The sequence below is a fragment of the Pleurodeles waltl genome, chromosome 2_1 (genome assembly GCF_031143425.1).
Source record: "Pleurodeles waltl isolate 20211129_DDA chromosome 2_1, aPleWal1.hap1.20221129, whole genome shotgun sequence".
NCBI lineage: Eukaryota > Metazoa > Chordata > Amphibia > Caudata > Salamandridae > Pleurodeles > Pleurodeles waltl.
Genome location: NC_090438.1, coordinates 96,500,075 through 96,514,374, shown reverse-complemented (window position 1 = coordinate 96,514,374; position 14,300 = coordinate 96,500,075). Strand labels below are relative to the sequence as shown.

At 44.0% G+C, this 14,300-nt stretch overlaps 1 protein-coding gene across 2 annotated transcripts in view; it reads right to left on the bottom strand.

Annotated features, from left to right (window-relative positions):
* LOC138261579 (vascular endothelial growth factor receptor kdr-like) overlaps positions 1-14,300 on the bottom strand; it is a 420,550-nt gene that overhangs the window by 82,699 nt on the left and 323,551 nt on the right. Inside the window, exons 13-19 of one of the 2 annotated variants that reach the window (XM_069210667.1) lie at positions 12,533-12,823; positions 10,148-10,294; positions 8,636-8,764; positions 5,544-5,650; positions 2,813-2,948; positions 2,061-2,165; positions 78-194 (exon numbers count right to left, since the gene is read on the bottom strand). In XM_069210667.1, the coding sequence (XP_069066768.1) occupies positions 78-194; positions 2,061-2,165; positions 2,813-2,948; positions 5,544-5,650; positions 8,636-8,764; positions 10,148-10,294; positions 12,533-12,823 (1,032 nt within the window). The remainder of the gene's footprint in view (positions 1-77; positions 195-2,060; positions 2,166-2,812; positions 2,949-5,543; positions 5,651-8,635; positions 8,765-10,147; positions 10,295-12,532; positions 12,824-14,300) is intronic. The other variant, XM_069210676.1, reaches the window with a different exon arrangement.

Below are 14,300 nucleotides of genomic sequence, written 5' to 3'. Positions count from 1 at the left end.
CTTTACTATTGGCGGATCGCGTTTTTTGCTCTTCTATTCTTTTCATACGCGCAGACAATAGAACAGTGACCTCTCACCTCCGGGTTTGGTGCAGGCTCCCAGCAGGTTGACCACGTTCAGATGGTGCCCAATGTGGATGAGGATCTTCAGCTCGGACATCAGGGCCTTGCACTCATTGGCAGTGGCACATTCTGCTTAAAAGAAAGAGGAGTGATCACTTGCTACACAGATAGACAACCTTCAAACCTATAAGAGGATCTGGGTGAACATGTGTGTGTGTGTATATATATATATATACATTTATACATATTTACACACATTCTCACGCAAATCATCTTACAGAGTTTACATTGTAAAGATCCAATAAGAGACCTACGTTAAAATATCAGCTGCACAAATATTTCGTATAATCTACCTAGGAATCTATAGTATCAACTTTATGTATGCTATGTCCCTTTGGGAACTTTTCATACAGAAAGAAAGTCAGCACTGAAACTGAATCATTGATGTGAACACCCAAACCTTAAATAAAGAAATCAGGAAGTGTTGAGGGATAAATGTGTCTACAGAGCACAGTATATGTTTTCAATTAATGCTCGGACACAGTTCATGTTCTGTATGTGGGATCAAGAGATCCAAATGTAGGTCACAGAGCAATGATATTGGTATATTCCTGTATTAAAATAAAAGTTGCAATACATTTTAAGCATTTGAAATAACAAGGACCTAATTCAGATGTGCAGCGGTGCACAGGGCAGAGCTCATTTCTATGGCGGCTGAACCATCCTGTCCCATGGCTGCTCTACACAGAACAGTGTGGGGTCATAATTACAGAAAGCAGGATGCAATGGGAAGCAGGCTGGGAGTATAAACTTGGACAGTTCTTATCACAGCAATGAGCAATTGTTTACTTGACACAAATTTGCAAGATGACACAATATTGAGTTCACAATCACATCAATTTTATCAAGTACCAAAGCTCAACTGGGATCCAAGCATTCAACATCAAACTTAAGGGGGTATTTAGAATTTGGCAGGGCAGATCTACTTCCAAAAGAGGGGTTTGCTAACTCCTAGCCAAACTTGCACTTCCCCAGACTCATTTAGAGGTTGCAAACCGTTTAGGTTTCTGCCTCTGGTGCCTCAGCTGCCTATGGCAGTAGAAAACCCTTGGTCAGTCAGCCACAGGGCCATCATTCATAACTGGCGGTATCAGTCCCTTAGTTAGGGGTGAATATGATCACTTTTATTTTCCTGTCTGGGCTTCCATGCAAGACACTATGGTGCCATGGCACACTGGGAGAAAACTCGCAACCAATATGGACATAGAAATTATTGTGGGGAGCACAATGAAAGTGAAAACAATAACATGTTTAAACACTGATTCATTTAACCTCATGAGGATAATACTTTGAGGAAGAGCAAAATGAATGTTTTGGGCACTTCAACAAATACACAGTCCTTCAATATGGTTATGAAGGAGCCCAGCTCAGGAATGGGGCAAAGAAGCTGTCAAAGTAATTATGAGGTTTTGGGGATCGAAGTGGGGAAGGCTCTTCCACCATGATCATAAAAGGGCCAAGAGATGTGACTAACCTTCTGGAATTTTTATTATTTTGTTTGCAAAGAGCGTTGTTACAAAAGTCCTGGATGTCATGGAGCTAGCTTGACTGAGAGAAAGAGCTGAATGATATTACGACAAGTGTTAAAAGTTAAAAAGGAAATATAACAACATGTTTTAAGGTTCATGAAAGGTGATTATTTACGGATCTTATTTGAAAAGGAATGGTATTAAGAATTTAGTAGTCGCCCTGTTGAGAAATGTATATCCTAGGGAGCACAAGAAGGTTGGCCCTTGATAGAATTAAGGCATGAACTGGGCAACAGTACATGAAATACCTCTGAATAAATATGGGCCTATGATAGTGAAAGGGCTTTTGTGGTTCAGGACTACTGCATGTTCAATAGGAGATGACTCTATTGTGAAATTAGAAGAATCATTTATTGCTATGATGCTCTCAATAAAGAGCATAAACACACAATGTCAAACAGAAATATACCTTTAAGCATCTTCACAGCAACAGTTTTGCAGGTTGAACATTTATCGATCCCAAAAGCCGAGGCTTCCACCACTTTCCCGAAAGCACCATGACCAAGGGTCTTTCCTAAGGAGAAAACACCAAGAGCGTCAGTCCGAAGGCCAACCCCAAACCACAAAGCTGTGTAAATCAAGAGCACAACTTCAGAGAATTCCTGACTCCAAAATCACATGTCCTGTGCATATCCATGTGCACCACGTAGAATTTTTACTGATGAAGGCTTTTCCTGGTAGGATGTATATCACCATAGCAACACTCACATTTAATCAAGCAAACTTGTAGGTGGGGATTTGTAACCTCTAAGGATGTACATTTTCAGGCTTAAGTTTCTAGCCTGAGCCAATTTCCTGAAACTGTACCAATTAATAAGTAGTAAATAGAAAGATGAAAGAAGCAAAACCACACAAAAGTGTGTAATTTCCCATTATTCTTGATGCATTTTTAACCGATCAGTCTAAAAGGCTGCAGCGCGAATAATCATTTACCACACCCACACACAAACACTAACAGTACCCCACTATTATGACTGAATCCTAGGTTGAAACAGTCATGTTCTTGTGTTTGGCACCAACATTATTCCTTATATGCAACGGTAATACGTGGCTGATGTTCCACCGCACCACGTGAAAGCAGCCAGTCATTTTTTACTTTAGCAATCAACATTGTGGCTCTGTGGCATCAAGCCTGACTTTGGGTTTCCAAGTACCACTTACCTAGCCGCAGGCGGTCGCGCGGGAACTCCCACTTATTGCTGTCATACATGAGTCTGTCACATTGTTCATCTAGGGGAACTTCATCTGGATCCATTATGATTGACAGGTAGCCAGTCTTTATGTCCGATGAAATGGGCTACAGGGAAGAGTCACATGCCACAAAGTAAGCATTGTTTCATATGCATGCACTAATCCCAATGGGTAGGTATCTCTATGACTTTTGAACCCACGGACCATGCTGGGGAAAGAGTCTGGGATTCACAATAAGGCTGCAGAATGGTTGGCTTATTTCCTGCATGTCAAAAATAAAAGGTTGCACTATTCTCCCAGTGTTGCAGAGTATGGCTCTTTGAATGTGTGAATTTATAAAGTGCATGGCTACCCTAAGGCTTCCCAGCGCTAGGAGAGGAGTGAAAACAATTATAGTGTGCTCCTGTGGGGCTCAGATCTAACTATAGCTTACGTAGAAGATCATGGAAAGAGACATGTTTTTATAAGGTTCCTAAGTCTTGACTCCTCGCTTATCAATCTAGTCTATTGGTAGAGAGTTCCAGAATTGCGGGGCTACATAGGCAAAGGATATCCCACCCCATTACATTTCCTAATTCTTGGAACCTTTCCAAAATAAGACAAGCAGCCGATGCGGACAATGGTTTAGAAGAATATCTTTGGTCTTTTTCTACATCCTAATATCAGTCAAATTGTGGCAAAGGGACATAAACTGGTGTGTGTGTCTAACTGTGTGTGTGCGTTTGTGTGTGTGTGTGTGTGTACATCTGTGTGCCTGAGGGGGGAGAATAGCTGTTAGCATCCTCAGCAAAGGGCAATATCGCCTTATTGTTGACCTCAACAGCTGCTCAGTGACTGAGGAAAATATGCAATTACTGCTACTGATGGAGTGGCTACTGGATTCATCCTGTCTGCTGATTCTATGTCCATATCCATACAGCAGGTCAACACACTGAACCCATCAAAAGAAGGGTACACAGCTCCTAAACAACAAACTTGTTTAGGAACTGTCTACCCTTTTTTGATGTGTTTAGTATTTTGGGAGACCGTACACTGGACCTTAGCTAATCTCCCTGCCCCCCCCCCCTCTTTTTTTGCCAACACAATGAACCTCCAACAGGGCAGCTCATGTTTTTTCCCAACATGTGCTATGGAATTCAGGGATGCCCTAATTATCCTGCGCAGTCACCTCTTTCACCTTAAAATCCACCCGCACCCCCTGTCCTTACTGCTGAACACATAGTCCTGGCCAGCCATTCAGCTCTTTGGAATACTGGAGTAAGTTGCATCTCAGTTCAAGTGACCCACTATTGGGTTTTCCTCCATTCATGTTCACTCTTTACTCCTGCTGAATATTTAAATCCATGTCCTGAACAGACGCCACAAGTGTCTTAACCGGTGCTAAACATGAAATCTTTGCCTCAATTTGAGAAAATCCTCTAACTAAGGGCAGTGGTAAAAAAAACAAGATTCCAGATACCCTGGCATCCAAATATCCACACTCTGTTAGAATCCAGAGCCCGGACTGGGCCCAGCGGACTCTAAGTCAGGGCAGTTCAGTAAGAAAACATACTTTATGTGTGGCCCAGCATGGCACCCATAGGCTGTGAGTGTGTGTGACCATGGATTAGTATGGGCTAACATACCTTGGGCAGTTTTCTCAAAAAAATTGATCAACAGGCTACAACAACTTAGAACGGGAACCTGCAAACTCTAGAACGAAGGAACATGGAAATTCTAGAATAAATGAACATTTACTCCAAAAGCGCACCGTCGGCTCCTGGTTGCTCACAGTGACCTGAACCATGCATATGGCTTTCTTCGAGGGGCGGCCAGGGCACCTGCAGAATCTGACCCCCACTGCACACCAGTCTAGAAGCGTACATTAAGCAATGGCATGCCTACCCACCAAAAGAAAGAGAGAGGCCGAAAATATGTTTGCGTATAGGCACTCTAGCTCTGGAATGTTCTTGGCGCAACCTTGATAGTACAGGTTAAGCATTATCTCTTCACAAAAAGTGAACTGTTCAAACGGGTCTTTGGGAAAGCTGAACTGCCAGTCTCTAGAACCGAGAAACACCAGATGTGGTCACCCAACCAACTCCCTGCTTAATCCATTGCCTTTAGAATGCCGTTGTATCTCCTTCGTCTTTCACTTTTCGCTAGATCTTAATATCTACCATTTTACCTGTAGCACCAGCTTTTACATCAAACCCTTTTCAGCTAAAGCACATTTTTAACTGTTTGTTTGTCCAAGGGAAAGAATGATTCGGTGGCCACAAGGGGGTGCCTGCCACAATACACACAAACAAGACAGCATTCACAAGATGGCTGACAGCATGTGCATGTGACTCGCTCCACAGACAACAATCACAAGATGGCTGCCAGCATGTGCACCTGACTCCCTCAAGGGTTGCATTTACAGGAGGTGTCTCAACTTCTACCTTTCTTGCCCTCCCGTGGTTACGGCTCTCCTCTTCAACACGCGGCTGCTGCATTTAAATGTGCGAGCTCAGGATCCTGAGGCAGAGTAATCCTGAAGCCACCTCGGGCCCCTTTACAGCCACCCCCTGTCCACTTCAGCTTCCTGCTTTCTCTCCTTAAGTGACGCTTTTCTGTTTTTCCCTTCCTCCGTCTTTCCCATATGTGTCCTGAAAAATAAGTGCTGCTGCTCAGCACCGGAAACAACAAGCACAAATTAAGCACTGAGTGTGGGTCTTACTTTTTTCAGCTTCCGGATGAACAGGGTGAGAAGTAGCCAGAAGAGAGTTGCCGCGAGGCCAGTGCACACCAAGATGATGACTTCAAGGTTGGATTTTTCCTCCACTCCTGCATATAAGTGACGAAAAGAGACATAACATCTTTTAAAATCACCGTGTGACTCAGAAGCATTTGTTAAATCGTCTATTCTTGAATCGTCTATTCATATCTCTATATTTTTATATTTTAACATGCATAATAATGCGTACCTATGTACAATTAGATGAAATTCCTTTTACAGTTGCTGTTACCATGACCATTTCGAGGCAAACTTCTGCTGTCTACAAATGAGCAAAACAACTAAACACTTCTACAAAAACTTTTGCAAGTGGAAGGCATTTATGAGCTCCGAGCACGATGGAAAATGTAATTGATGTTGAAAAGCTGCAAAGGGTTTGCCAAGGATCCCTCTCAGCCATAAACTAGGATTGGATACGTGTTCACCTCTGGGAAAAACGAGAAAGAGTAATAACACCAAGCTGTCCAAGCATGTAGGCCCTAAAGAAATGGAGTAACCCTTGAGAGGAAGGGATGTCAGGGGACGGGAAGAGGGCAGGAGAGTCAAAGTGATAAAAAATAACTCTGTAAAGTTTAGAAAAATGATGGACAAAAAAGCACTGGCTGGCTCTTAGATCGTATGCTTGAAACGACGCTGACTCGCTAAACATGCATTCAGCGAATTTCAAATGGAGAAACCTGGGGTAGGTTCACTATTATTCACTGCTTAAAAAGTGGTCGCAAATTGCACACTGTCATCGGACTTTGCAAATCGACCCATGTAGTGATATGATTCATAAGGGCTTCCCTGATAGTCATTAGGTAGGTTCCAATTTACAATGTCTTCTTATAGTCTGACATTTGTCGCAGTAGTCTGATGACGTCAGCATGACTCAAGGATGATCTTCCTTTTTGACTTGGGTTGGGGAGTCCCTAACTTGTTTATGGTTTGCAACCAGAATACCATTTTTAAACCACTGATGTATTCAATACCGAATTGCAGTTTGGAAAGAGCACCCCTTTCATGCCCCTTCCTAATTGCAATTTAGTATGAGTAGGGTGACCAGATCTTGAGGAGCAAAAACCGGGACAGGTCAGACATAAAAGAAGGACTAAAGACTTTACTCTCACTTTTATATCTGGCCTGTTTTTTTTTGCATAGCTTTGTGAATGCGCGCGCACACACACACACACACACACACACACACACACACTTACTTGACCTCCCACCTTGCACCCCCAACCCACCTCCACCCACCTCTCTAGGCTCCTCACTCCTCTCTCTGCTGGGAGCAGACAGGGGACTGTGTCGCCTGTCAGTAACAGATACATTATTTTAATTATTTCATACTTTGCAGAAGTTTTTAACTTATGCTGCCCTAGGTGATCTGCCCTTTGTCCCAAAAACCGGTACATTTATTTAAAGATCTGACCTTTGTCCTAAAAACGGGGAAATTTATATCGGGACACCGCAGTTCTCTAAAAACCGGAACTGTCAGGGGAAATCCGAGACGTCAGAGCCCATGTTACAAGTGGGGTAAACTTTCCTGACTTGTAAAACGGGCTGTATACTTTAGAAATGACCGTTTTTGCAGTCACAGACCCTGTGAACTTGTGAATCGCAGGGTTTGTACATGCAAAGGCCTTATGTACATGTGGCGCTAGGTTTTGCACTTTGCTTTGACTTTGTGACTTAAGACATAAGGCAAACAGATGTTCTCCCTTGGTTCATCTACTTAGAAGACATTGTGCTTGATCCATCCTTGATGTTGATTTTGATGAGGTATAATATAAAAGGAGCACCCCACTTATAACGTACTGACGTTGCATTACCTGTAATTCACTGTTCATACAGCCAGCCTCGCAACTAATTCCCAAATACAAAGTGGTTCGCAAGTAGATGTACGTATGGTGGTTGATAATACTATTATCTATAATTCTAAATAGTCTCATAGCATCATGTCTGAAGAAAGTTGTGGCTCATCCTGTATGGACTGGGAAATGCCTCATTGTTCATAAAGAGTATTGGACACAAGCCATACTGACAGCTCCTTGGCCTTCCAGAATTTCCGCAGCTATCTGTATTTTTACCTGATTATGCCAAATGGCTTAACAGAGCATCTTATTCACCAAGCACACACTACAATGGCATTGTGAAGCTTCTGCCCTCCCCCCCCCCCCTGCAAAGTGCATGTAGGGCCCCACCTCCGGACTTACTCAGGCCAGGGTACTGTGCAGAGGGGGCCCCTTGAGGTAGGGGAATCTCGCACCGTGGGGCTGCAGGGGCCTTTGTTACGCCACTGACACAATCCTAAAGTAGACCTTGCTGCATAGGAACCCAACAGAGAGCACCAAGCAGGTGGCGGATGATGTAGGGAATTTCACTGCTCTAGCAATAGGCAATGGCATGTGCTATAGGAGTTCAAGCATATGTGCACATATATGTCTGGAATGTGTCTGTACCCATCGCTTTTGGACCAATAGGCTTCCCTTCATGCTGTCCAATGTTTTTACAATTCACCTGAATTGTCATCCTTTGAATGCAGTCTTATATTATCCAAGCTTACTTTAGGATTTCGTCCTCATTTGTTATATACTAACTTGACTTTAAATCCCATGGACACCTTCGCCACATGTTGGCACTGATTTACAGTGCTGGGTTCAGGTCTGCTTTCTTCATCAGGGGAGAGAGTCCATAATGACCGGGAGTGAGGTTGTCAGCCTAAATGGATGGACTGTGTGTGCACTGGCTTGAGCAACAAGTTGTTGGCGCCAAATAACTATAAGGGATCCAATATTGAGTATGGCTCCATGCCTAGAAAGGGTCAATCGGTGAATGATGTCACAAAACATCTCAAAGTCCCAGCTGACATCATCCAGCAACCATTTTAAAATACATATTGTAGGTGATTGTTAGAGATGCAGGACTGAATAAAGAGAACTATTTTTCTCTACACTGGATGGTCCCTTTAAAACTGTAAAGGGTTTGGTGTAAATAGTACAGGCAGAACCAGGGGCTCACATGAGCCGAAACACATCTAATAGTAACGGCCTTACCTTCAATCGTAACGTATGCAGATGTACTGACTCGACCCATCTCGTTGCTGGCTTGACACTCATACATGCCTTGATCTTCTTTCTTCACACGGTCAATGATCAAACTGTTATTGACCAGCAGGGATATTCCTAAGAATGGAATTCCAATACATCAGACAAGCTGGAGACATGCATTAATCATTGCCGGTGAACATAGCAGAGACATTGGTAACTGCAAGGGGATGAGCGTGCTCCTGGCAGCCAAAGACCCAGTGTCTTACCTGACCATTGAGGGTTCATCTCCAACTTCAAAGTCATGTGCCCGCTACCACACAGTACATGCAGTGTTTCACCTAAATCATGCAGGACAAGTACTCGCCTAGTATTCCAATTACACTCCCATGTTTCCGCTTGTAGAAGGCGTAGAATCAGAGCCATCACCTAAAACTGGAAGGCACAGCTCCAGATACCGACTCCAGGGGAGTCTCTAAGAGGATTTTCCTGACTGATACATCAACAAGTGCCTTTGGCCAAATTATTCTGCTAATTTTAATGGTGAAAACATGGGAGTAACTAGAATCACTAAGGTCGACCATGGACTGATAATGAATTGTGGTGAAATATTTGTGAACTGATAGTATTATCTGAGTCCTGAATATGAGGGTGACCTTGAAACAAATGCTCGCTGTTTTGGAGATTGATCCTTACTGATTAACTGCATTTTATAATATTGAATAAACTACATGATTTTGAACAGAAAGTCTCAGAATTTAGTATCATATAAGTTGGGAGTTAAGGCAAATTCTCACAGTTCACTATTATATATGTTTGGAAGTAACATTTTTTGGTAATCAACCTCCTGCTGGGGACAACCTTCTGCATAATTTGGTTCCCCCTGCCGTATAACTCCAGTGGCCCTGATCATAAAACAGTGTTTGTTAACTGTGACTTAATTTTCAAATATCAGTCAAAGTATCTCAATTCTCCGTTGTTGGGTTGTGGCGGAATTTGGGAAATTGATTAAGAGATTGATTGGAAATTATTGTGGCAAATCTTGACCAGGCCAACCTTCTATATTTCAAAGATGGAGACTGGTCAACAGGCATTATTTGTGCTGGCTTTCGCTGGCCAGCTCCTGCCATGGTGTTGCCTGGAAAAGGAGTAGAGAGGGTGGTGTCTGGTATTAGTCTTGGGAGCTCATTCCTGGTGTTCAAAATAGAATGTAAGCATCAGGATGCTTCACGGGTGGCTGAACCGACAGACTTCTCGATGACCCACAATATTAATAGCAATGTCTCTGTTTGGAGAACGACGGCAAGACTGTGGGTGTCTATTGTGTTTTGTGTGATGTGTCGGAAGCATTAAATAGGTCTCTAACTAGCAACTTCATTGTCTATCAATTTTAGACCACCTGAGCTAGGTTTATGCTGTTTTTCTGTAACACTTAAAACCTACTGTCCAAGTGGCTGCATTCAAAAGCTTAGCCTGAGTGTCTCTCAAGAGAACTCTGCTGATGATCACTGAAGAACATACCTGAGGCGGGCTTCATCTGGTACCCATCCTTCAGCCAGGTGATGGTGGGAGTCGGCGTCCCGTTCACCCTGCACTCTAGGTGGAGGGTGCCACTGCTGTTCACCACAAGTGTGGCTAGTTCCTGCATCACTTGTGGAGCCTCCTTTTCTATAATCAGAGGGAAAAGAGAGGAAACATTATTTCACAATGCACAGGAGACACGTAGGTGAGGATAATGATAATACTAAGAGGAAAGACCCGGTTAAACTTTGATTAGTTACAGATAAATCCTGACCTGGTCGTCTCTTGAACAAAGCAATCCTTATGTACAGTTTTGTGTAGTACAACCATGCAAACCAAAATCCTCTGCTCATTTCAACACACCTTCTATACAGTCAGGAATATTTGTGGTACTTAGAGAAATTTAACATAGGTGCTTGAATTTCTTGACCTGTAGGGAAGCCCTTTCCACTAAGGGATATCACTTGAGCCTTTGGTCATTTTACCTATACTTTTGACCTGTTCACTTTTTTGGATGCACATTGCTGGCCAAAGTTAAAAGACAATGGGGGTGATTCTAACTTCGGCGGGCGGCGGAGGCCGCCCGCCGAAGTTCCCCCACCAAAATACCGCTCCGCGGTCGAAAGACCGCTGAGGGTATTTTGGGATTTGCCCTGGGCTGGCGGGCGGCCGCCAAAAGGCCGCCCGCCAGCCCAGGGCAAATCAACCTTCCTACTAAGATGCCGGCTCAGAATTGAGCCGGCGGAGTGGGAAGGTGCGACGGGTGCAGTTGCACCCGTCGCGTATTTCAGTGTCTGCTAGGCAGACACTGAAATACTTTGTGGGGCCCTCTTACGGGGGCCCCTGCCGTGCCCATGCCATTGGCATGGGCACGGCAGGGGCCCCCAGGGGCCCCGCGGCACCCCCTACCGCCATCCTGTTCCTGGCGGGCGAACCGCCAGGAACAGGATGGCGGTAGGGGGTGTCAGAATCCCCCATGGCGGCGCCCAGAATGCCCTGCGGGGCACCGCCGGTCTGTCGGCGGTGCTCCCGCCGACCCTGGCCCCGGCGGTCTGAGACCGCCGGGGTTAGAATGAGGGCCAATATCTCCTTAAAGGAGGTGCTAATGTGTGTATTATTTACATGAATTGAATATGCCTTAAGCCATGAGCAGGACATTACAATTAAACTTTAATAACAACAAATTGTTTTTTATTCTGCGAACACTGTAACAGAAGTGACTATCACCACTTTAAAAGCACTAAAATTAATATTTACAGAAGGATGGAAGACAGAGCCAGAATTAAAGCCCTTGACTTGCAGATGATCGCAGTTGTCATTGCCAAGCGCTTAACTCATTGAGTATTCATGCAGGCAAGTCAGCCCTTACAGAGTTGATCAATTTGCAAATTTATCTTTGTGGATTCTTGGTTGATCTCATGGTTTACAAAAGGTGTGGTGGAATTTGTAAAACGTGGTTGCTGAACCCTCTTGACGTGTGCCTTGTGTGTCCAGCACACTCTTGGGATGCATTGCTGGAATGCATGTTTGAATGTGGTGACTGAGAGAACAAGAGACTAGCGTGGCTGATGCAGGCTTAGCTGACGCAGATTGAGCTAGGAAGGTGTGTTTGCCTGATCAGCTCTTCGTGCAGTTGTACTTGGAGGTATTGAAGGCGTGTTGTGCTTCATACAATGGTGTTCTGACTTTTCCTACTCAAGAATGCTTTTATTCAAAACTCAGACACCACAGAAGCTCGATTTACCTTTTTTTGCACAACTATGTGGAACTTGCCTATGTAATAAACTTTTCTGTTGGTGGAAATACCCCGATCCTGCTTCACCACCAGGGCCACCTCACATTCTCACTAGCAGAGTGTATTTATCCCTGTGACCTGTGGCCGTCTCACCAGTTTAGTAGATGGTCCATTGGGTTAAATCTTCACCCAGTGTAGGACTGGCGGTGCTCCTGGTTGTCTAGCAAACTTGTACCCTTGAGCAACACGGGAAGTTACACCCACAAAGACCAGCACCCAGACCATCAGAATGGTGGAAAAGCAAAGGGTATACCCTAAATTATGGGGGTGCAAAAGAAGGGGGTTCTTGTCAGGGAAAATGGTCTTCACGAGAACAAAAAAGTAGGAAAAGTAGAAAATATGGGCTTATGCCTTCAATCTACATTTTGCACACATTTCAACAGCATGCTCGCTGGGATTCTGTGAACCTCTGGAAAAACATAACACAATGTAATTTGTAGGTGTAGATCAATTACACATTTTCTGTGAACTTGAATCTATAGCCTTAACATTGAATATCAGGTCTTGAGAAGGAAAGATGTGTGCACAAACTATCCATGCAAGAAAAGATATGTCACTCCCAGAACAATAGTTAGTTCAACATGACCCACCTAGGACGACGAGGGTGGTAAATCGTTCCACCACGTGGTTGTTGTACCGATTCCTGGCAGTGCAGCGATACCTGCCGGCTTGATCCAGCGACACGTTTGTGAGGGTCTGAGAGAAGGTGATGGACTGCCAGTCGTTCTGGATGGCTGGGAGGACAGAAGAAAGCTGCTCCGCAGATGGGTCAAACCAGGTAAGTTCTGTGTAGAGATGCGGGTCCGCCCTGCAGGTGAGGTTCACGTCGTTCCCTAGTAAGGTGCGGGTCTCCGGGCTGGTGCTCAAGCCGGTGTCGACATCTAGAAAGGGAACATAGTGAATATATCAAAACCAGGGGCATGACTTCAGCCTAGAGATGAAATCAAGCCTGGCTGAGTAAAAACATCATGAGTTTGCATCAAACATGTCATATAAAGATGTCCAAAAATGTGTTTCAATCGATAACTGGAACGAATTAACAGATTACTTCCACATTGCAATGCCATCCAAAAAAAAAAAAAAACTTCGAAGATTAATACTTTTGCAAAATAAAAAGATCTCACACTCTGTCAAAGCTGTATTTCGGCACAAAGTGGCAGACAGCCGACTGTTGTTCGCTATACCTCCACCAGACATATAGGTCTCTCCTTAACGTCCAATCCATAAGGGCCGCTGAAGACAAAGCCTGGGGGCTCTAAGGATGAACCGCAACAGACTTCTGGCTCTTGGGGCCTATCAAGCCAGAGTCAGAGCCGAGCCCTCTGGCTCGGGCCTCCTCTACTGCCGCCCTAATACAGGGGCTTTAAAGCCCAGAGTCCTGCCCCTGGGGGCCCAGCTGGATTTGAAAGTCTTGTCAGGTGTGATCTTGATGGATGCTCACAACCTGAGAGAAAAGCTCAATGAGGCATCTGAACTCATGGTCTTGTTTGGTTATCTCCATGAAGATGCTGGTCTTTTCCGTACGAGTGAGCTGAAGGCGCGGTTATTAAGGTAGGGTTAGGGCCTTTATCTTTGCGTTATGGAATTAAACACATATGCTTTTTAATCTTTATTGCTGACTAAATTTCCTGATATTTAAAATATGCACTTTCTTTCATGCTCTTCCCCCTGTTTGAGACTAAATTATTGCCCGTTCTTTTAAATTTGATCTCAGATTAATTCTTATATAATGTCACATTAATGTGGAATGGGAGGAGCGCGTGTTACATATACGGATCCATATCATGACACCATTCTTTGCGTTGCGCAGACGCAGCAGGGGCCGTCAGCAGCGCAAGCACTAACTCGGAGATCTAATCTAATCTAATCTAATCCAATCTAGTCTATTGTAATCTAATCTAATCTACATTTAGGGCCTGGTTTAGAGTTTAGCGGAGAGAGTTACTCCATCACAAACAATACCCAATCCACCATAATACATTTCCATTATAGCCTATGGAACTTGTAATACGGCGGGCAGGATATCTGTCACATTTGTGATGGAGTAACCCCTCCGACAAACTCTAAATCAAGATCTTCATTTCTTGCGATACATTGAAGAGAAGAGTGCACATAGTCCAGTCGCTGAATTGCAGAAATGTAAGACTGAGTTACATGGCGTCCACCCTTGGCTTCCTGCCCAGTGGTGTGATCCTAAGCAAACCAGTGTGCCTCATTTTTCTTGACTGACAACTTTGAAATACCCAGAAGTAAATCATCTCAGAGTGTGAACTATATAAAAGCAAATTCCACACTTACACACAGTTTAAATGACCATCATAAAAGTAATAAAAATAATTGTAATTTACGTAGTGTATT